The sequence below is a fragment of the Petaurus breviceps genome, unplaced genomic scaffold, assembly GCF_028583685.1.
Source record: "Petaurus breviceps papuanus isolate PSGF00001 unplaced genomic scaffold, PetGlider_PUasm1.0 224, whole genome shotgun sequence".
Lineage (NCBI taxonomy): Eukaryota > Metazoa > Chordata > Mammalia > Diprotodontia > Petauridae > Petaurus > Petaurus breviceps.
Window position 1 is genome coordinate 9,863,406 of NW_027185887.1, and position 23,363 is coordinate 9,886,768.

General features: G+C 40.7%; 1 protein-coding gene and 1 long non-coding RNA gene across 2 annotated transcripts in view; one reads left to right on the plus strand and one right to left on the minus strand.

Annotated features, from left to right (window-relative positions):
- The window catches only part of PARD6G (par-6 family cell polarity regulator gamma), a 172,861-nt gene extending 153,955 nt beyond the window's left edge, over positions 1 to 18,906 (minus strand). Inside the window, exon 1 of the mRNA XM_069095034.1 lies at positions 18,510 to 18,906. Within this exon, the coding sequence (XP_068951135.1) occupies positions 18,510 to 18,581 (72 nt within the window). The 5' untranslated portion in view covers positions 18,582 to 18,906. The remainder of the gene's footprint in view (positions 1 to 18,509) is intronic.
- On the plus strand, positions 282 to 17,556 carry LOC138166535 (uncharacterized). The gene is made up of 2 exons (XR_011169610.1): positions 282 to 6,692; positions 8,416 to 17,556. It is a non-coding gene; the product is annotated as an uncharacterized lncRNA (long non-coding RNA).
- Positions 18,907 to 23,363: the final 4,457 nt, after the last annotated feature.

A 23,363-nucleotide genomic window follows, 5' to 3' on the forward strand; every position in this document is an offset into this window, starting at 1 on the left:
GCCTCAGGGATCCAAAGCAGGGAAAAAGGTGTCAGACAAAACAATGAATGGGGGAGAGGCCAATGAATAAGGAGAGAAAATACTGAGAATTCAAGACAGTCTGAAAGGAATCTAAGATGGCTTGAAAGGCAAAAATGCTAGCTACAAGCCTAATTCCCAAGTAGAAAAACTAATAGTAAGACAAGAAAGGGAAGGAAGGTAGGAAGGGAAGAAGGAAGGAAAAAGGAAAGAGAAAGAAATTATTACAAATCTTTAAAAAGATCGTATCAAGTATTGTACTACGAAAGAAAATAAACCAAAAACTCCCAAAGAAAAAGACAGTTGTGTGGACTCTCCATTGATGATGGAAAGAATCAAAAGAAAAAAATGTTTAATATATCAGGATAGAAATTAGGTCAGAAATCAGAAAGTTCAAAGCAGAACTAATAAAGACAAACAGCAGAGTAGAAAACTTAGTAAATAAAGAAAGAGGATTTCTCCAAAGAAGAAGAGGCTGGGGTAGGGGAGAATGGCAGACTTGGAAATTAAAAATAGATATATAAAAGAAAATTTGACAGAAGAAAAAACAAACTTTGTAAAAAACACATGAATTATACATACCTCAAATCAGTCTACCTTGAAGACAGTATTTGAACATAACAAATTTCCCAGAAAAAAAAATTTAATTCAATAACAGGAGTCAGAAAGTCCCAAGTTCAAATCCAACCTCAAGACACTAACTATGTGACCCTGGGCAAGTCACTTAACCTCTTTGCCTCAGTTTCCTCAAATATAAAATGGAGGTGATAACAGCACCTACCTCGAAGGGTTTTTCTGAGGCTATTACAATTGAGAATTTAAGAGGATCTAGATTAGTGTCATGGCAGTGGAAATGGAAACGACGGAACCATTTTGAGAGAGGCTGTGGAAATAAAATGGATGGGGTAACACTGTATGTGAAAGGTGAAGGGGAGTGAAGTTGACAATGAGATTTTAAATCTGGGTAACTAGGAGAATGGTGGTCCCATTAACAGACACAGGAAATTAAGAAGGAACTGCAGGCTTAAGTGGAAAGAGAAAAAAAAAAGTTTGGTTTGGTATGCACTGGGCTTAAGATGCCACTCAATCAATGAAGGTAAAGAGTTGGAAGGAACTTCAAAGGCCAGCTAGTACAACTGTACCTTAACAAGAACCTATCCCCTTTGCAATGTATCTGATAAGCCGTCATCCAGAATTTTATGAAGACATCGATTGATGAGAACCCCACTACCTCTGAAAGCAACCTAGTCTACCTTTGGGTAGCTCTAGTCATTAAGAAGTTTTTCTTTATCAAGCCTAAATTTGCATCTTCCTTCTTTCATTAACGGGGAGAGGCAGAAGAAACCTAATCCTTCTTCCATAAGATAGCCCTTCAATTACCTGCACATAATTATCACGCCTCCTCTCCCCTACTTTTCTCTTTTCTAGGCTAAACCTACCCAGTTCCTTCCCCAATTCCAGGTGAAACTCAGGAGAGAGGTGAGTACTAAAGATATGGATCTGAGAGACAACACTGTAGTAGTGATAGAGTAGTGGGGAGGAGAAGTAAGGATGAAAAGAGTGAGAGATGAAGGAAAAGAAAGGTCTAAAGACAGAACCTTAAGGGAAGACTGCCTAAAAAGAATAGAAAAAGGAAGAAGAAACAATGAAAGAGAAAGATGAAGAACCATTTCTCAAAAAAAGCTCTTCTCACTTAGCGTGGCACCCAGGGCTAGGGAATTGTCTGGCTGTTTTATAATGTTACTTTTCAATTAACAAATGCTTTGATGTAAGAAAATGAGGCTGAATTTTACAAAAAGAAATGAGTTTCCTACTACAGAATAACGGCATTTTAGTCTAACGTGGATTGTCTATATTCCTCCTTCAAAGTCAGACACGTCCAGCTCGTCCATAAAGATGTTAAAGGTTTAACAGACAATCCTGAAGGCTACATGTAGGAACAATGTCCTGTGTTACTCCTCCTCCTTACGGTAGCTGCCCATGCTGGTCCCTCAGGTAACTTGACTCACACGCAGAGCTCATACAGCCCTACCTCAGTTCACCTGCTTGCATTCTTTGATCATCAATATTTTCAAAATGAGATTTACCCCAAATCAAAGGAAATGGCTTAAGGGGGACTTTACGTCTGAATTGAAGATGAGGAAAGGGCTACTCTATAGCCACTGACCTATACTAAATTAGCAAAGTGTGAAATCTCCATTTGTCCAACCACAAAAATTAAGTATTTTATCTGGGGGATACCTGGAACATTTTTTGAATATAAAGGGAAATGTTCTGATTTAAGAGAACTGGGCTGAGTTCCATGAATTGCAGATTATTGTTACCAGGGTCGAGTTCTCTAATGAAACACAGACCTATCTCGCTTTACAAAATAGCCATATTCTTTAAAGCCTTAAACCAACATTTTTGTATATCAGGTTCAATGTTTCCTACTGGCCTTTTTTTTTTTTTAATTTTCAGTGCTTCATTGATGTCTTTTGTCTTCATACCACAGAAACCTTGCCTTGCAATGCATGTTATGTTCTACTGGCCCCTCATCTCTCTAACATGTGGAGGAGGTATGTTTCACTTTTTTTTCCCAGAATCTTCACTGTTTTTTCCAATATTCAGTATTTCACTTCATTTTAGTGAGTGCTGTTCATTTACATTGTTGTACTAATATATTTCGTTCATTTGCTTCTGCCAATTTCACCATGGCACATTTCATACACATCTGTGCCAGATTTCTCTGAATTTCTTGTATTTATCATTTCTTACTAAACAACAAAATTACATTACACTCACATTTTTTTTTTCAGCTACTCCCTAACTGATAATTCTTTGATACCACAAAGACAACTATTATGAATGTGCACGAGGGTGCATGTGTATTGGATCTCTATTTTCGTCTTTAACCTCCTTAGGAATAAGCCCTACAGTGGGATTTCTGGGTCAAAGGGTATGGACAATATAGTCTTTTTCCTTTCATAATTATAAAGTGAAACAGAACAAATGGACTTCAGAAATCTACTAAGAGAGAAGGCATCAGTTTCTCTGTCTAAATGTGGAATGGACAGTAGTGGGTTCTTCCTCCTTGGAAGTCTTCAAACAGTAGCTGCACGACCAAAAGTGGGTGCTGTTTTTGAACAGGAAGTTGAACTAGACTGGCCCCCACAATGTTCCCTCCAACTCCGAAATTTTCTAATTCTTCCCAAAGCCTCCCCCTCAAGACTTCCCATCTTTTCTCATCTTTGCCAATTTGTAGTGGAATGAGCTGAAGTTTCCAAGTTGTTTTTAATTTGTATTCCTCTTATTATTCATGATTTGCTATACATCTTCATGCGATCACTTTTACACTATTTTTTTAACCGTTCATATCTTCTGACAATTTATCTACTGGGGAATGGTTCCTGGTATTTTATGTGTGTGTCAATACTATATATATTGTGGATATTAGACTTTTATCAATGCTATTTGTTGCAAATATTACCATTCTGCCATTTCCTTTCTAATTCTGACATAATTTATTTTATTTATGCAGAATGTTTTCAATTTTACATAATAAGAACTATACGTCTTTTATGATATTCTCTATTCTGTTTCATTTATAATTCTCATTCATTATTATGAAAGGTACCTGATTTTATCTTCTAATTTTATATATGTTATTTTTATGTTTATTTCATAAAATCCATTTATTTTATTATGATAGAGATGACTGAGAGAAGAAACATGTTTAAGAATATCAATTACTTTTTATAGATAAAAATTATAACTTCCTGCTAAAGTGTTTTTTTTTTAATTAAAAATGAATTGCAAAATAAGAGTATCAAGTATCTAGGGTTGTTTTCATTTGGAAAATAAGTTCAATCTCTTCAAAGCAACAACTGCAATCTTGCTTCTAGCAAATCTGCCGATCTATAATGCACAGCAGAAGTATGTGCAATTCTATGTTGCTCAGAACTGTGATGACTCACATTCTAGATATTTTGAGGATTTACAGTCCTATGAAGCAAAATGTTCCCTCTCCCCATTTTACAGATTAGGAAATTGAGGCTCTAAAAAAGAAGCAACTTCAAGTCAGTGAATATTTATTAAGTACCCAATATGTGCAAGGCATTGGGAGCATAAGGATAAAAGTGATTTTTAGGAGGTATCCATGGCACAGTGGGAAAATTATTAATTTTGGATTCAGGAGACTTAGGTTTAAATTCTGCATTTGATTTTTACCAAGTATATAAATGTCAGATAAATTGATTTAATCTCTCTAGGTATCATCTACAAAATGTAAGGTTCAGACATTAGCCCCTGGCATCTAAGAGGTAATTAGTAAATGTTCATTTACTTAACTGACAAGCATTTATTGAGCGCTTACAATGTTCCAGACACTGTGCAAGATGCTGAAAATACAAAGTGGGGGGGGGGGGGGGGGGGAGATCGAAAAGGAATCGTTGGGATCTGCCCTCAGGGGGTTTACAATCTACCAGGGGTTTTTTTTTTTTTTTTTACTATATTACTTCCTAATTCCACAGCAAATTGGTATAGGTATTCAAAATGTTGACCAAACCAAAAAAATGTTACTTCTCAAAACCAACAATCTTGAATGGATTCCTGCTTCTCCTTGAGTTCTGCTCTAGATACAACAGGCTTTTGGTTTCCATGTCCTTACAGGTGAGGAACTATTCTGTCCAAAAAGGAGACAGAGAGTGAAGTGGTCCTCGAGAAAACAGCTATTTTACTCAATCTTGGGAAACTCCTAGCTTAGGCCCCATAAGCTAGCATTCTGTAAATGGTTCTGACTTTCAGAAATGGATGAGCTAAACTGGGCCAAATGGAGAAGATAGAAATTTAACATTAAATGAAAATATAAAATTTCCCAGAATACTCTTAAAGGAACTAAAAAAATTCTGTTGATGAGTCTTTAGGTAATGTATTTAAGTTAGTTCCTTGATTTATAAGTCAATCAACCAATATTTCTTTACAAGAGACTACAGAGTTCATTAGGTAGGGGATCAGAGTTCTAATCCCAGTCTTGCCAATAGACAGCCTTGTGACTCTGCTAGTCATTTCTGAACTTCTTTGGGCTTCAGTAAAATGACAGGATTGAACTAGATAGTTTCTAAGGCACCTTTTATCTTTAAATAATGTTTCTAATAAACATTGAGTACCTACAATATGCAAGTCTCTATTCTAAGTAAGATGGAGGACACAAAGAAATTACAACCTGATGTTTCCAGTGCTAGCTGAGATGAGCCATACATCCAGGAAATTGTTATAACTGAATAAGGAAAAAATGCCAGATGAGTTTTACCCATGTGTTACAAGAATTTGGTAGAAACAATCACTTTGGGTTTTGTTATTAGATATCTAGACTAGGGGTCCTTAACCTGTTGTCTATGAACTTTAAAAAAATTGATAACTATGTTTCAATAATTGGTTTTCTTTGTATTTTATTTTATATATTTAAAATAATTCTGAGAAGGGGTCCAGCGGTTTCACAAGACTACCAAAGGGATCCATTAAAAGTCAGCAGAGGTAGCACAGCGAGTAAGAGCACCGGCCACAGAGTCGGGATGACCTGGGATCGAATCCGGGCTCTGATACTTAGCACCACACCCAGAAATAACTGGCCGTGTAACCTTGAGCAAATTACTTAACCCCGGTTGCTTTAAAAAAAAAAAGTCAGCAGAGATGATGGAATACCATTGTGCTCTAAGAAATGATGAACAAGATTGTTTTAGAAAAACCTGGGAAGACCTATATGAACTGACACAAAATGAAGTGAGCAGAACCAAGAGAACATTGTCCACAGTAATAGCAATATTGTACAATGATCAACTGTATGTGATTTAGCTGTTCTCAGCTACAACATGATCCAAGACAATTTCAAAGGACTTGTGATGAAAATGCTACCCACCTCCAGAGAAAGAACCAATACAGTCTAAATGTATATCAAAGTGTATTTTTTTCTTAAAACCTTATTTTTTTTCTTTAGTCTGTGTTCTCTTTTGTAATGTGGCTAATATGGAAATGTGTTTTGTATGACTTCACATGAAGTGAAGGGGGGAAGGGGAGGGAGGAATTTGAAACTCAAAAATTATTTTTAAAAAATGAATTTTAAAAATTGTTTTCACATGTAATTGAGAAAAAAATAAAATAAATTCTTTTATTTTTTAAGTCAGTGAAGATTGGACTTGATCTTCTAGATACTAAAGATTTTTTGGTAGGAGAGTAACATGACAAAAGTAATATTCATGATGCATTGAAAAGTTGGCAGGAAGTAGGAGCTGGGATGCCATTCTGTCTGGACTATTCCAATAGTCCAGAGGTGGTGACAGTGAATTATCTATCCTACTCCAATCTCACATCTCCAAATGCCTTTCAGATATCTGGACCTGGATGTCTGGTAGACACCTTAAATTAACCATGTCCAAAACTGAATTCTCTCTTTCCTCCTAAACTGTCCTTCCCTCCCTCCTTCCCTTCCCAGTTACAATAGAAGGCAACACCATGTTCCCAGGCCTTCAGGCTCACAACCTAGGAGTCCTCCTTGTTTCCTCACTATCTGTCACCACACCCCATATCCAAGCTGTTATCAAGATCTGTTGATTACACCTTTGCAACATCTAATACACCCTCGTCTCCTCAGATGCAGGCCCATCACCTCACGTATGTACTGCTGCAACATCCTGCTGGTGAGTCGGCCTGCCTCAAGCCTCTCCCTACTCTAATCCATCCTCTATTCAACTCCTAAAGCACAGGTCTGACAATGTCACTCCCCTACTCAATAAGCTCTAATGGCTCCCTATTGCCTCCACCATAAAATACAAAATCCTGGTTTGGGGATTTAAAACTCTACAAACCCACTTCCCCTTCTCTACCTTTCCAGTCTTCTTATAACTTATTCCTGACAGGCACTTTTCCATTCAGTAACACTGGCTTCCTGGTTCTTCCAGGAACAAGACATTTCATCTTTCATCTCCAGGCATTTTCTCTGGTTCGACCTGCCAGCTCTCCCTCCTCAACTCAACTTATGCTATGGACTTCTATCTTTTATAGCAGGTCCTTCCCAGGGCCTCTTAATTCTGGAGTCACCTCTTTGTTAATTATTTCCTATATAACCTGGATATAACTTGTCTGAATATTTGTTTATATGTTGTCGCCTACATTTAAATAGTGAGCTCCTTGAGGGCAGGGGCTGTCTTTTGACTATTTTTGTATTCTCAGTATTTAGCACACTCAGTAAGTGTTTAATAAATGTTTAATGACTGATTGATAATAGTGAGAGAAGGTATAAAGGAAGACTCTATAGGGAAAAGCCTAGGTGAGTATTTGGGTATCAAGAAAGAAGAATCAAAACTAAATCATTAACAAATTTCCATATAACAAGGTACACAGATGAGCAGAGAGCCATAAGAGACTATCTAGGTTATAGGACGTAGAAAAAAGGCCATCTACAAATTCAATTAAGTTCGCAAGCAAGGTTAAGGAACAGCCAACCCCAATGATCTCTAAAAACAGGATAGACAACCTACAACCTGTTCTAGATGACTTAGGTGTGGAATATGCCTGAAGGCAGTAGGCTGGTGCAGATGACCCCTAAGATATGCTATGCTCTTCCTACAGTTTTGCATTATGAGAAATTGAAGAATTTCTATCAGAGCAACATTACCAAGGATTGAACCATCTTATTTAAATTTCTCTAAAAATATTCTCGAAAGCTTCTCAACCAATTAACAAGCATTTATAAAATACCCAAAATGTGACAGTTGTTATTTACTCTGCCTACTGAAAGCAGAAAATGTCCTTTGGAGGATCTGGAAGGGACCTTGGATATCATCTAGACTAGGACACCTTAATCTGGTGTCTTTCCTAAAAGAAAAAGATTGATAATTATATAACTGGTTTGCTTTGTAATCTTATGTATTCTACTTTATGCATTTCAAAACATTATTCTGAAAAGGGGTCTACAGGCTTCATAAGACTGCCAAAGGGGTTCAGGACACACAAAAAGTTAAGAACCCCAGATCTAATCCAACCTTTTTATTTTACAATTGGGGAAAATCTTACAAATCTTGAAAACTACACAGGTGATCAATAGAAGAGCCAGGATTCAAACTCAGGTCCCCTGACTCCAAACCACATGCCCCTCCCTAATCCCTAATTATTTCTCAATCAAAAATAGGAGACAAAAAAGAAATGGAGTGGGGAGGGAGAGAGGGCACTCGACAAAAGAAATGATTGTCGAGACTTTAGAATGAGTAAATTAATGTATTTGACCTTTGATGCAACTGAGTTTGATATCAGTTCAAACTAGCAGTTCCAAAATATCACAATAGGGTATTTCTGTTTAAACTGATTGTTTCCCCTTTATTTTAAGCTAGTTACTTGACAAATTCTGACTTCTTTTTTTTCAAGAGGTGTTAAATCAACGAGGATGCAGAAATTGTTTCTGCAATTTCTCTTTAAGAACTACTACATTCCAGAGTCCAGGGAGCGGAACCAGAACAATTTATACAATAACTACAACATTGTGAAGACAAACAACTTTGAAAGACTTAAGAGCTCTAATCAACAAGGATTCCAGAGGAACCAAGATGACGCATGCTATCCACCTTCTGACAGAGAGGGGATGGACTTGGGGTGCAGATTAAGACATGTCTTTCTTGGATGTGGCTTGCCTATGCATATTTGTTATAAAGGCTGTGGTCTTTTTTTTCTTTTCTTTTCTTTTTTGAGAGGGAGAGATAAGGTAGAAGCACAAGAAAACAGAATTTTGTTAATTAAAAAATTAAATTAAAATGTCAAAATTCTGCATTTTTTACTGTCTCTAGTATTCTAGTACTTCTGTGTATGGTGGACTAAATAGATGAGAGAGACAGAGACAAATGGGGAAGGAAGGAGGGAGGGAGAGAGAGGGGAGACAGAAAGAGGGAGAGAGGGAAAGGGAAAGGGAGAGAGAGAGAGAGAGAGAGAGAGAGAGAGAGAGAGAGAGAGAGAGAGAGAGAGAGAGAATATGATCTTACTGGAGTCTAGTTTCTGGAAACCATCTGTGGTAAGGGCTTACCCAGAGAGGGAAAGATATTTCAATCTGCCACCAAAACAACCTAAGAGAGAATCACCCATTCCAGATGCTGGAGACTAAATATGAGCACATAACTGGAAGCCTAGTGATGATGATAGGTCTTACCAGATGTTTATACTCCCTGCTGGGGTCCATGGCTCTAAATATATTCCCAATTGTGGATGTAAGATCTTTCACTTGGGGACATAAGATTTCTCTCCCTCCCCCCAACCTTCAGTTGTAGGGGAAAAGGAGATTTTTAAAAGAGAGAAAAAGAGTAGCGGTGTTTTGAATTGTCTGATCTCATATTCATGACCGAATTGGTTTTCCATCCTTAATATTCCTTATAGTTATTAGCCCTCTCCCTAAATAGTTCAAAACAGAGGACTCATCTATTGAGTTGTCACAATATCTGAGAATAAGCATTAGTGTCCCTGTTTTTCACATCTTCGGATACTTTAATTCAACAAACATTTATTAAGCACCTTGCTACTGTCCTCTATTCTAAAAGGTTCAAAATGACATCACGTCAGGGTCAAGGCATTGTGCATCGTGTGGCTGTGGACCAATGAGCTCGGAAGGTTCTACCACAAGTGAGGCACAAATAGTCCACATGCACATTTGGGAAGGAGAAGGCTCTATATTTGCACATCTCACATTTCTTTTGAGCTACTTCAATTCTACTTTGCTCATGGAGCACAGTGCCTTTTTTGATGCAGGCACACCATGCTGGGCAGTCTTTTGCCAGTGTCTCCCATGTCTCATAATCAATACCAAAGTTCTTCAGAGAGACCTTGAGAGTGTCCTTGTATAGTTTCTTCTAACCTCTGTGTTGAGCGCTTGCTTTGTGTGAGTTCTGTGTAGAATAGTCTTTTAGGCAAATGTATGTTGGCATTTGAACCTAGTATAAGCAGGATACTTACTCATTGCTCAAGGTGCTAGAGGAGATATAAAGCTTAAATTAGCCACAATCCTTGCCCTCCTGGAGATCTAGTAAGGGAAGAGGCCTTAAACCTAATTTAGCAGTACCACAGGGACATTTATAGAATTAGAAATCAAATCCTTATAAAACACTGGATTTAGAACTGAAGGTGCCTTAGAGAAGATCTAGTTCAACCTACTCATTTTATAGAGGAAGAAAACTTCCAGCTGTGACTCTCAATATGTCCCTTTCTATGAAAATGGAGGTAAGACTATGGGCAGGCTTCTCACTTTTTTGTTGGTTTTGACTTGCTCTTTTAGCTAAAAAAAACCTAAATATTCAAATTATCCTTCCACTCCTCTTTGGCATGGAGGCTCTCAGAACACAATGAGCTAAAAACTCAGGGGAAAAACAGGGGTTTGGAGAATAGCTACAATATACTCATTCTCTTTTTTCATGCTGTCCAGAAAGAAGATCTATAGCAATGTCCAAAAAATTAGCAAACTGTTAACTAGTAGGTGCAAAAAACCATTCATCTTCTCCCTCCACACACTGAACCAGTCATTCTCAATGACAAGGTAACCTAAATACAATCCATCTTCTTCTGGAGTCAAGAGACCCAGGTCCACACAGATTAAGGCGGCTCTCTCTTATTCCAGACAGGAAATCCTGGCTCTGTATCTTAAATCTTGATTTTCAAGTTCATGGTTGTAGGATCGATCACAGCATTCCAGCTCTAAGGGACTAGGCATCTAGTCTAGCACTTTTGTTTTACAAAAGAGGAAACTGCATATAGAGAGGTTGGTGTTAATATTTTTAGGAGTGCAACCAACAGCTCACCCCACCAGCCTGGGGTGGATGTTAAGAATTATTGATATGACGATGATACTCAAGACTTTAAATGTATGTAATATACTATGATAATAAACAAAGCCCTTTTCCAGACAGTTCCTCAACCCAAAGCAAACTTGTATGAATTTATACAGATCAAGAAAAGCAAAAATAGGAGTACAATGTTCACCATGACTACAATAATGTAAATTAAAACACCACCAAAAGACTGACGGCAAATTAAAAGGTACAATTAAAAGATACAACACAATTTCTAGGAGAGAGATGAAGAACACATCTCTTTCTCCTCAGGAGAGAACTGGAACACTAAGATTCGGAATGTTACATATATGCATGGGGTGGGGTATGTATTGGGAAAGGTTCTAAGAAGTAAAAAACCAAAGGATTCAACAAGACAACTAAACAACCTTAACAAGAGGGAGTTGCCCCATTTCTTAAGGCCCTCTGCTAAAATCTAGAAGTGGTTCAAAAGAAATCAAAGCCACCTATAATCATGTGAAAAAATGCTCTAAATCATTTTTTTTATTACAGAAATGCAAATTAAAGCAACAGAAAGGGAAAATAAAAAATGTTGGAGAGGATGTGGGAAAATTGGGATACTAATGCACTGTTGGTGGAGTTGTGAACAAATCCAACCATTCTGGGGAGCCATTTGGATCTCTGCCCAAAGGGCTATAAAACTGTGCATATTTTCTGTAAACATTCTTTTACCCAGCAACACCACTACTATGACTATAGTCCAAAGAGACCAAAAAAAAAAAATAAAAGAGCAGGAAGGGAATCTATGTATACAAAAATATTTACAGCAGTTCTTTTTGTGGTGGTAAAGAATTGGAAATCGAAGGGATGCCCGTCAACTGGGGAATGACTGAACAATTATGTAATTGTGATGGAATACTATTGTGTTATAAGAAATGATAGGATGGTTTCAGAAAAACCTGGGAAGGCTTATACGAACTGATGAAAAGTGAAATAAGCACAGTCAGGAGATCACTGTACACATTAAGAGCAATACTGTATGATGATCAACTGTGAATGACTCAGTTATTCTCAGGAATAAAATAATCTAAGACAATTCCAAAGGATTTGTGATGATGAAAAATGCTATCCCACCTCTAGAGAAAGAAGTGATGGAGAATGAATACAGATCAAAGTTTACTTTATTTTTCTTGGGTTTTTCTTTTTTTGTGTGTTCTTTTGCAACATGGCTAATATTTATGTTTTGCATGACTGCATATGTATAATTTATCCCTAAGTGCTTACTTTCTCAAGGAAGGGAGGGAGGGAAGGAATTTGGAGCTTAAAAATTATAAAAAATGAATGTTAAAAACTATTTTTACATATAGTTGATAAAAAATAAAATCATTCTTTAAAAAATCTAGAAATGAAATCCTTCAATCTCAGCTCACTGGGCATCATGGGTTTGTAGTTTTAGAGCTAGAAGGGGATTTAGATGTAATTTAGTCCAACTTTCTAATTTTATAAGATCAGGAAATTGAAATCCAAAGTTAAATGGTAATAAACAAGGTAATAAATGGTAATGCTCAAGGTAATAAACAGCAGAATCCACTATCCTGACTCCAAATCCAGCACTCTTTGCAACAGTTTGCAGCAGTTTAAGTGATCTTGGGCAAGTCACTTAACTGCTCTCTGTTCCAGCTGTGAAACTGGAGTAACAGCACCTAACATCATAGGATTGTTGTGAGGATCAAATGAGAAAACATCTGTAAAGTGTATTATAAAATTAAAAGTTCTATATAAATAATGCTAGATATTGTTATTATTGGGCAACTAAGTGGTCCAGTAGATTAACTTCAGGGCCTGGAGTCAGGAAGACCTGAGTTCAAATCAGGCCTCATGTACTTACTAACTGTAATTCTGAGCAAGTCACTTACCCCTATTTCCCTCAGTTTCCTCATTTGTAAAATGAGCTGGAGAAAGAAATGGCAAATACTCCAGTATCTTTGCCAAGAAAAGCCCAAAAGAGGTCATACACAACTGAAAATTACTAAACATTGTTGCTATTATTACTAGCAGTAGTAGTAGAAGCCACAGAAGGTAAGACAAGCAAGACACAGTATTCTGAAGATCATAGGGAAGGAATACTATTTCCATCCTAGCTGATGAGCGCCACCAGTTACCTGATAAGATTCTTGTCTAGATGGTACTTCCCAAATCAAATAACCAAACCTGTCTCTGTGTCTCACACACACACACACCAAAATGTTAAAAGGGGTGTAGTTTACACTTGCAGGTGAGTCTAACCATGTTGGGACAGTTCTGAACCAGTCCTTGATGATGCAAGGAAAGCCACTACCTGATGGAAAAGAGCTGTTTTACTCAATCACACTTCCAAGAGAAGCCGTGAAATACGATGTGGAAGGGATGTGTGACTGACTGACTGCAGAGAGCTAGAGCACACTGGACCACCGCTGCCAAAAACCAGAGCCAGAAAGATAAAGAAATCTCGAGTGCCAGGATAAAGCACTTCCATGAAATTCTTAACATCCTACTGTCCCTTCAGAGCCTGCCAAGTGGCCTGCTCAGTCCCAGTCCTGAAGTGTGATATACTAGTGTGCCCACTGACCCATTTTCAGTGAATATATGACAAATACTTCAGGATAAATATTCCTGGGAAAAAAGGTCATAGTTTATTCAAAACATTTGGAAATAAAAACCACACCACAACCTGGAGTGGCTTAAAAAAATCTACACTCTGATGTGATACTTACAAATACCGGCAGACATTATTTATGCAGACTTTCTTTGGATCTAGCAGGGCAGAGCCCCAAATAAGCAACTTTGTTCTGAAAGAAGGGACTAAAGAAGTGATCTCCAAGTGTGGCATGCAAGAGTTTTGTTTCTTTCTTTCAAGATAGGGGAGAATTGGCAATACTTGAGCCTAGTAACATACAACAAGAGTGGTCTGATTTACACCTGGTACTGGAAGTAATATCCATTCTTAGAGAACAGTCAACGGTGGGTATTTCGGAATGATGTAGGGTAGTAGGAGTCTACTATGTGCCAGGGACTGTGAAATGCTATAAGCAAGCAAGTTACAAGCACAGAAAAATCAGGGTTAAAATAAGTTATTCAATGATTATACTCATATACATACATGTTCTTCCCCTAAGAGAATGCAAACTTCTTGTGGGCAATGGATTGTTGCATTCATTGTATTTATATCTCTATCACCCAGCACAATCTCTGGCACATAAGACAATAATTGTTAATAAAAAGTAATAGAGAGTAAAAAGAGTAAAATCATACTTCTCCACTTTTTACACTACTAAGAGTATTATGGGGGCAGCTAGGTGGGGCAGTGAATCAAGCACTAGCCCTGGAGTCAGGAGGACCTGACTTCAAATCCGGCCTCAGACACTTAACACTTACTAGCTGTGTGACCTTGGGCAAGTCACCTAACCCCAACTGGCCTGCGTTTCCCCCTCCAAAAAGACAAAACAACAACAACAAAAGAGTATTATGGTTCCTTGGGCTCAGCACCAAGACATTAGAACACTTGGTCACTTCTCCCATCTGTATATGAATATTATGGGATTATATATACATACATATATAAGTGACCAATGCTCTCTACTTCAGCCCCACCTTCCCAAGTCCCCAGGCAAAGCCAACTTAAAAAACCCTGGGAAACTTAAGCTGACAGGGCGATGAAGATATGTGTTCCATGAAGAGCCAATGGATATTTACCAACTATCTTTTATCTGTCTCTTTCCCTGCTCCCTCCCCTGGGTTCTTCTTGTTTCTCATCCTTCAAGGTACAAAAATGAGTACTGCATTCCCACTTGGGATCTTGGGTTCTAGAGATAGAAGGAATCTTAAGGATCTAGATCTAGTCTCACCCCCTCACAGATGAGGAAAATGATCTGGTAGTAAGCAGCAGAGTAGTGACTTAAATCCAGGTTCTCTGATTGTAAATCCAGTTAAACCACACTGCCTCTTTATACCCAGGTTCTAGAGATCCCCTATGTGGGAAAGTGTTGTTCAATTGACTCAGTCATGTCCCACTCCTTGTGACCTCCATTTGGGGTTTTCTTGGCAAAGATACTGGAGTGGTCTGCCATTTCCTTCTCCAGATCATTTTAACAGATGAGGAAACTGAGGCAGAGTTAAAGTGACTTGACCAGGATCATCCAGCTAGAAAGTGTATGAGGTCAAATTTGAACTCAGGAAGACAAGTCTTCCTGATTTCAGGCCCAGCATTGTATCCATTCTGCCACCTAGCTGACCTAGAGAAATAGTATAGACAGTGTCTTTGGATTCAAAGCACCTGGGTTCAAATTCTGTATCTGATGCTTACTACCTCGTGACCAATTAACCTCCTTTAGCTTCGATTTCCTCAGCCATAAAATTGTGGGGTGGGACTAGATGGCCTTTGAGGTCCCTCCCAGTTCTGGATCTCTAATCCTATCTCTGATCCTAAACCTAAACATTTATTAGCCATCTACTATGTTCAGAGTGAACATTGTGCTTAAGGGAGGAGTGATACAAAGGAGGAAAGGAATGTTACACATATTCAAGTAACTATAATACAAATAATACTTAAGAGAATTGAGTAGCTACGTGGCAAAGTGGTGCAGGGCATGGAATAAGGAAGACTGTGTGACCCTGAGGAAGTCACCTAATCTGGTTTGCCTCAGTTTCCTTATCTGAAAAATGAGCTGGTGAAGGAAACAGCAAAAGATTTCAATATCTTTGTCAAGAAAACCCTAAATAGGGTCACAAAGAGTCAGACCTGATTGAAATGACTAAACAATAACAAGTTAAGAAAGTTGCAAAGTGCCCGTGGAGAGATCAGGGAAATTTCCTTAGAAGAGTGATGTCTGAACTGGCTTTAAAGGATGGAGAAAAGACAGGGAATTGGAAGGGTTGAGGGCATTACAGATATAAGAAAGCATATACGTGATAGGTAGGAGTCTGGTTTGGGTGGCTCATAGAGAAAATCAAAAGGAGATGTATGAAATAAGGCTGGAAAGAGTATGGTGCCAGGCTGTGGAAGACCTCGAATGTCGGGCTTACAAGTTTCCTCGTGTAAACTACTCAGTAACCAATAGGAAGACAATACAGAGTTTTGGCTGGAGGAGTGACATGAACAGCTTTACACATTAGGAAGGATGGACTGAAAAGGTAATAGAAAGTAAGGAAGGAATGCTTGTTAAGCTATTGCAACAGTTCAGGCTGGCGGTAATGAAAGAGGGGTCAAATGTAAGAGATACTGCTGAGGCACAATCGATAAGAGCTGGTAACTGAGAGGCCAAGGAGAGGAAGGAGCCCAAGATAAACAGCAGGATTTCTAAGATGGGAGTCAAGGTGAACAGTGGTATCAGTGGCAAAAATAGTGACACCAGAAAGTTTAGGGGAAAGATAAACAGCTCAGTTTGAGTACCAGGTGCTGGCAAGAAAAGCTGGTAAAAGCGTCCTGTAGGCAGCGATGATGTGTTTCTAGAGCGTGATAGAGAAGTGAGAGCTGATCAGAGAGTTCTATCATCTGCATAGAGGTGATAGCTGAAGCTAATCTCCAAGAGATGAGGAAAATCATCCTAACCCAGTCTGGGGAACCTGCGGCCCTCTAGGTCTTCCAATGTGGCCCTCTGACTGAAACCAAACTTCACAGAACAAATTTCTTTAATAAACGTTCTCTGCTTAGTAATCAAGCCTTAGCTTCCAGGGAATCCTGCAGGTTACTTGTTTGGGGGGTAAGCAAAAGGACAGGCCCTTTCATTTACTTCTGATTGGTTCGATGACTCTTGCTCAGGTCCCTTGTCTCCCCTGAGAAGTCAGCACCCACTCACCTGCCTTCAAGAAATTAAAGAATTTTAAACTGTATTGTTTGCAATGTGCCTCCACAACTCAGCACAGGCTGGGTAGATTTTATGTGCATTCTTCCATAAGAGGTGGAAGAGGGGGAATGACAGAATTTGCAACGGAAGAAAGCAGTTTGCTTTAAAGGGCTGGAGACGATTACATCCAGCTTCCTCTGGACAATCTTGCTTCTACAGCAGAATGAAAGAGAATAAGTGTGTAGTGCCTGTTGCAGAATTTCGAACGTTTGTCTACCTCCCGCAGTTCCAGAATTCGGGAACGGGGCCCAGGCTCTTCAGCAACAATTTCGCCCTCAGAAGATGCCAAGTGAATTGTGGGGGTGGGGTGGGGGTGGGGTGGGTTCAAGACTTGAATCTGGATGGAGCTCTAACACTACCAGCCCCTAAAGTGCTGGCCTTGGACATCCCAGCCAAGGCTTCCTCCACTCTTCCTCGCCCCTGGGGACCCTGCAGCACCTTCTGCTAGAGAACACCGGCCGACCGAAGCTGTAGTGACCTGACGGGTTTACAATCCTGCAGGCTCCCCACTACGTGGGGAAGCTTCAACAGCTTCGGCTGGTTTCCAGGAACAACAGAGAAGTCGAGGACCATCCAACTGCAATAGTCTCCAAAGAGGCAGAGAAGCAAACCTTCAAGGTTCCTCACCTCCTCCCCCTACCCCCATCCCCAAAGAGCCTCCGGGTCCGGAGGAGCCCGCACAGTCTCTCTAGCAGATAATGACCCGACACAGACAAGCGTGTCTGCAGATGAAAGCAAAGAAGGGGAAAAGAACCTTCCCCCACAGAAAATTCGGCAGATCATATCAGACGATTACACAGACATACATCAGACGATTACACTTACACACACACACACACACACACACACACACACACACACACACACAAAACAAACAAGTTTAAACAAGCTCTCAGAAGCAAACGAGCTGGGCTCAGTGCAGGCAGGCAGGCGAGACTGACTCACTAGTTGGGATCCGCCAGAAGCCTTCAGTAAACTGCCCCAGCCAGGGGCGCAAACAGCTAGCGGGGGGTGGGGGGCAGAGAGGAAAGAAGGAAGCCAGGAGGGCAGACTTGGAAGGGGAGATGGAGAGGGAAAAAGCGAGGGGGTGCCTGGATTCCTTCTTTTTGAAACTATTTCTCCCCCTGGAGCCTGTAGGAGGGGGTCCTTCCCGTCTCCGACCCCCAAATCTTCCATTCCATTGATCCTAATCCCCAATAAGCTCTGAGACTATCAACCCAACCCCAAAAACCATGCTTAGCCCAAGAAATGCCGCCCTCCTCTCTGGCCTCCGCGTCTCGGGTTGCTTCTCTGAACGACTAAACAAAAGAGCAAATTTAAATTGAGTGGGTCGGCAGCAGTAACATTTTTTCCATAGTTTCCCTGCACTACGGACGCGCTTAGATCTAACGGGAATCTCCCCCCAGTTGGAAATCCAAGCTTTTTAACTCTACAAGGAAGACAGCGGATAAACAGGGAATCTACTACCCTTGCTGATTACACTGTGGCTGCTGGAATTGGAGAACAGAGAACCCTAAACACTGCAACAAAACTTCTCCCTCTCTGAGTTGCAGAGGGGGGACCCTCAGTCCCCATCGCGGTTGCAGGAGAGATCGCACATTCCTCGGATTCCCTAGCACAACCCCGGAGAAAGGGGGACCTGTTACTTGATCTGTGAAACATCAAAAGAGCGCAAAAAAAGTTGTCACTAATAATTCTCTCGCCTCCCACTTTCCTAAAGTCACAAAACGCGAAAGAATCTCCATTCATTTGCAAGAGAGAAAGGGAGAGAGGGCTGGATCAGGACTAGGGGCTGGCATTCAGCCTTGCTTACCTTACTCTTGACTTCCACTGCGTTGCAATCGAAAAACCGCAGACTCTGAGATTTATTAAAACTCCGATTCATTTTTTCGGTCCCAGTTATCTCTATTCTTCGCCCTTGTTCAACAAGGGCTGCAAAAAAAGCTGATCCGTCTGTGGGAAAGCGCCCCCCTCCCCCTGCCTGTGGCTGCTCCCCCAACTACAGGCGATTTTATCTTCCTTTGGAACGCCGCAGCCCCGAGAGAAGTCTATACTTTGCCCCAGCGTTCTAACTGGAACGCCCGCCTCAGTCTCTCCGCTCTCCCCAGGCTTCTGTAGGTAAAAATCAACCGAACAGGGCTCACAGCGCGCCGTGACTCAATGGGAAGAGAAGCTAGGAGGGAAGACGCCTGCACGTATTGCTCCGCCTCACTGGAGAACCCGCCCCCCTCTTTCTCCTCCCCTTCATCATTCCATTTCCCTGGAGTCTGGAAGCTTGCTGCTGCGGCTGCTGCTGGTGCCGCTGCCTTAGCAGGCTCCTCGCCGGCAGAGGACGCGCTCTGTTGTCAGCAATTCAGTGGCGAAATTCCTGAACCCGAGGCAAAGCCACACAAAGCTTTGGAAACTGCAAACCGGGTTTTCTAGCCAGTGAAATTTGCACCGCACTGTGGAACACCTCTCGTGGCCAAGCTTCCTGGCTTTAGCGACCCCGCGAGATCCTAGTGTCTACTCGGCTTTTGTTTCCTTTCATTAACCATCCCTTCCAAAGAATTATTATTTTGGTTTTGTTTTTTGGTTGTTGGGGTGGGTTTTTAATTTTTTTTTTTGTTTTTCCTGCTCCCTTGGGTAATTGTTTAAGCGAAGCATAGCAGTGAAAACCACAGGGGGAAAAAGCAAAAGAGAAAAATGCATTCCCTATTTAAGAATGTCTTAAACTTGCAAAGTCAAGAATAGATAAAATCGCGGGGGACGGGGGCTGGGTGGGAGGGGGAGTGAAATATCTTTGGATGATCTACAGAAATGTCATTGTTCCTTTCTGTCTGGGGCCCTGAATACTAAACAAATTCCATTCACGAAGTTTTGGGTGTTTCAAAAACCTCTCTGAGAATGGATTGCTGTGAGATTTTTTACCTCTGCTGAGCTCCCAGCCCCTATCTGGCTTGAGAGGGGTGGAGTAGGGTGCGGGGAATCCTGTCTATATATGCCTGGGTAGTAGAGCCTTGGCCTGGAGTCGGAAAGACCTATCTCAGTGACCCTGAGCAAGTCACTTAACCCTGTTAGCCTCAGTTTCCTCGACTGTAAAATGAGCTGGAGTAGGAACTAGTAAATCATTCCTGAATCTTCCAATAATAATAATAGCTAACATTTACATAATGATTTAAGGTTTGTAAAAAATGCTTTACAGATATTTAATCCCTACAGCTGATCCCATTTTAGAGATGAGGAAACTAAGGATGAGAGACATTAAAGGGCTTGCTCAGGGTTACACAGCTAGTAAGGATCTTAGCCAGAACTCAGGTCTTCCTTGTTCGAAGTCTGGCACTCTATCCCCTATGCCAGCTACCTGCCTACCTACCTGAGCTGAAGGGGCCACTTCTTCAGTGAAATCTTTCCACTGCCCCAGTGGTTAGTTAGCCAGGAGTATGCTGGCAAAAGTTTAACAACTAGCTTTCCAAAATAATGTACACACCACCAGCTTTTAAATTTAATCCGCCTCGTTAACATTTTCTTCATCACTTTCAGTCTAGACAATTAAGAAGAAATGTCAAGCCTTGATTTGTAGCATCTGCAGATTTTCAGGATGCTTTCCTCAGTAGGTTAGAACTGGCTCCAGCATACCTTTGGATCCACCCTCTCCTCTAGCTACTCCATATTGATTCATTCCTGTGCTTGTAACTCGAAATAATAGGCAAGTTTCTTGAGCGCAAGGATTATTTGTTTTAATCTTTGTGTTCTCAGAGGCATGTGGGGTGCTCAGGAAGAACTAGCACCTCTGGTGGGAGGGCTTGCCAAGCCCTTTTCAAGGCTGCTCCTCCATCTTTGGTGTCCAACTGTCCCTCAACTTTCACTTGTGAATCCTAGGAGTTGTAGTATGTACAGAGGCTACACCGCAGCAGAACTGTCTCAGAGGACAGACTAAGCTAGGAAGAGGGTAACGAACAGGTCTCAGGCCTGTTGGTGAGTTGGGGGTCTGGGGCGGGGGAGTATAGAGGGGCAGTGTCTACCCCAAGCATGTGAAGACTTCCCTGGCTGAACAGGTAGATGAGAACATGACCATAAAGGTGGCTGAAGCAGGTACTGTGGAGTGCTTAGAGCTTGGTCAGACATTGAAGACATCAAGGTCATCCTCTGCATCCCTGGCCATCCAAGAAAAGTTGGATAGGAGAGAGGGGAGCCCTCCTACCACCCAATGCCCTGCCCTCTGTATCGATTCTATACTGCTCCCTCCCCCCTCCATTTTGTGTGCTTCTAATCAAGGCAAAGGGAGCTTGGGCAAACAAATGGAGCCCTTTATTTGCAGCCTTTCCCTTTCCTTAGCTTCATTTTTTTTGTCTTCCAAGGTCACCTACTGCATCCTGGGCTTTTGCCAGTTGTCTTGACTTTTGTCTTACCACTGGACTTTGATGAGTCTGGAAGAGAGTGAGGAAGATGACTTTGGGCAACTCTGCCTCACTTAAATCCAGTTCAAGTGCAAGTCCAGACATCACCCCATGAAGTAATTTGTCCTCTTTGAAACAAAGGATGAACAACATCCTCAGAGCCCAGAGTTCAGTTGACTTGACCTCCAACTGACATTGACCTGGAAGGCAACCAAAGAAATCATCTAGTCAAACTCCTTTGTTTAAAGATGAGGAGATGGGGCAGCTAAGTGGTACCGTGAATAGAGCCCTGGAGTCAGGAGGACCTGAGTTCAAATCCAGCCTCAGACACAGCACAAATACTAGCTGTGTGACCTTGGGCAAGTCACTTAACCCCAATTGCCTTTCCTTCCCCCCTCCAAAAAAAAAGCAAAAAACAAAATAAAATAAAGATGAGGAGAAATGAAGCCTATGAGAAGTATATTAATGTGGCCAAGGATACCAGGCTCTGACTCCAGTATTCCGCTTCCAAGTTTAGGCTTCTTTCCACTATATCGCTACATCCTCAAGCTAAAGAAGCGAAGTCCAAGTAAGAGGAACTTGTAGGCCCAGTCAGTCAGTTAATAAGTATTTATTAATTGCCTGTTATGTGCTGGGTGCAGTGCTAAGCACAATACATAGAAAAGTGGGGAGGTTGGGGGGGGTGAGCTTTGGATGTGGGAGAAGACAGACGTAGGGCCTTCTCTGAAATCTCTACTCTCCCCAAACCCTCAGGGCCTGGGGCATTACTGGAGAGACAGCTCTGAACATAAATGTTAAAGATAAAATATTTTCTTTTTAAATGAAGAAAAAAGATACTAGTAATTTCTTCAATATTTCAGACATCTATTTTTTTTTTTTTTAGCAAAGGCCCACCTTCCATTGATGAAGTTCAAAATGCTGTCCGTCCCCTTCACAGTGGCCATCCTGGAATTCATTAAGGCTAGTCCTTAGACAAAAGGCATGCCTATTACTCTCTAGGCTTTATTATAGACTTTCTTTATTACACCTAGAAATTCCAGTTTCCCTGACATGTTCTGTTCTTCCATTAGAGGATAAGCTCTTTAAGGGAAAGGGCTATCTTTCCTTCAGCTTGTAATGCTATTCCTAACAACTGGCACTGTGCCTACCACTAACTCACTAATAACAAAATGCTTTCCTCAAAATCACCTTGTAAAGTAAGAAGTGCATATATTATTGTCTTGGGATCATAGATTTTGAGCTAGCAGGTATTTCAGGGTTCAAGTCCAACCCCCTTATTTGAGAGAGAGACAGAGATAGGCAAAGAGAGGCAGAGTGAGATGTTTTTCAGTCCTAGCAGACTCTTCCCAGATCCTTCTGTTCTGCACTCTCTCTTGAAGTTTTAAAATTTATTTTATTTTAGCTTTTTGAAGGGGGCCAGTTGGGCAACATAGGGCATTTGGGTTAAATGATTTGCCCAAGGTCACACGGCTTGTTTTTGTGTTAAGTATCTGAGGCCGGATTTGAACTCAGGTCCTCCTGATTCCAGGGCCAGTACTCTATTCACTACACCACCTAGCCACCCCTGTATCTCTTGAAGCTTGTCCAAGTACATGTTAGTTGCTTCCATGACATTATCAATACATCTCATCCTCTGCTGTTCCCTTTTCTTCAATATTTCCCAACATCAGGGTCTTTTCCCATGAGTACCATGTCATTATGTTGTTGAAGTATTTTAAGCTTCAGCTTCAGTATTTGGCCATCCAGTGAATAACCTGAACTAATTTCTGTAAGTACTGACTGATTTGACCTCCTTGCTGTCCAAGAGATTCTCAAAAGTCTTCTCCAGCACCACATTTTGAAAGCATCAATTCTGTGGCATTCAGCTTTCCTTATGTTCTAACTCTCACAGCCATATATTGCTTCTGAAAAACAAAAACAAAAAACAAACCCATGACTGACCATATGGACCTTTGTTGGCAAGGTGATATCTCTGCTTTTAGGAAGAGATAGAACTTTTTAAGTATTTTCTATGTGCCGGGCCCTGTTCTAAGCACTGAGGATAAAAGCACAAGCAAGATAGTCCTTGTCCTCAAAAAGCTTATTGGGGGCCACTTGAAAGAAGGATGGTTGTTGGCAAGATAGGTCTTTGAAAGCTCACCCATCAAATCCCAGGGATCTAAGGACAGTGTCAATCAGTCAGGCAATAAGCATTTATTAATTAAGCACCTACTATGTGCCAGGCATAAACAATGGGCAAAAAAAGTCCCTCTCGTTAAAGATCTAAATCTTCTGGAGATAATAAGCAA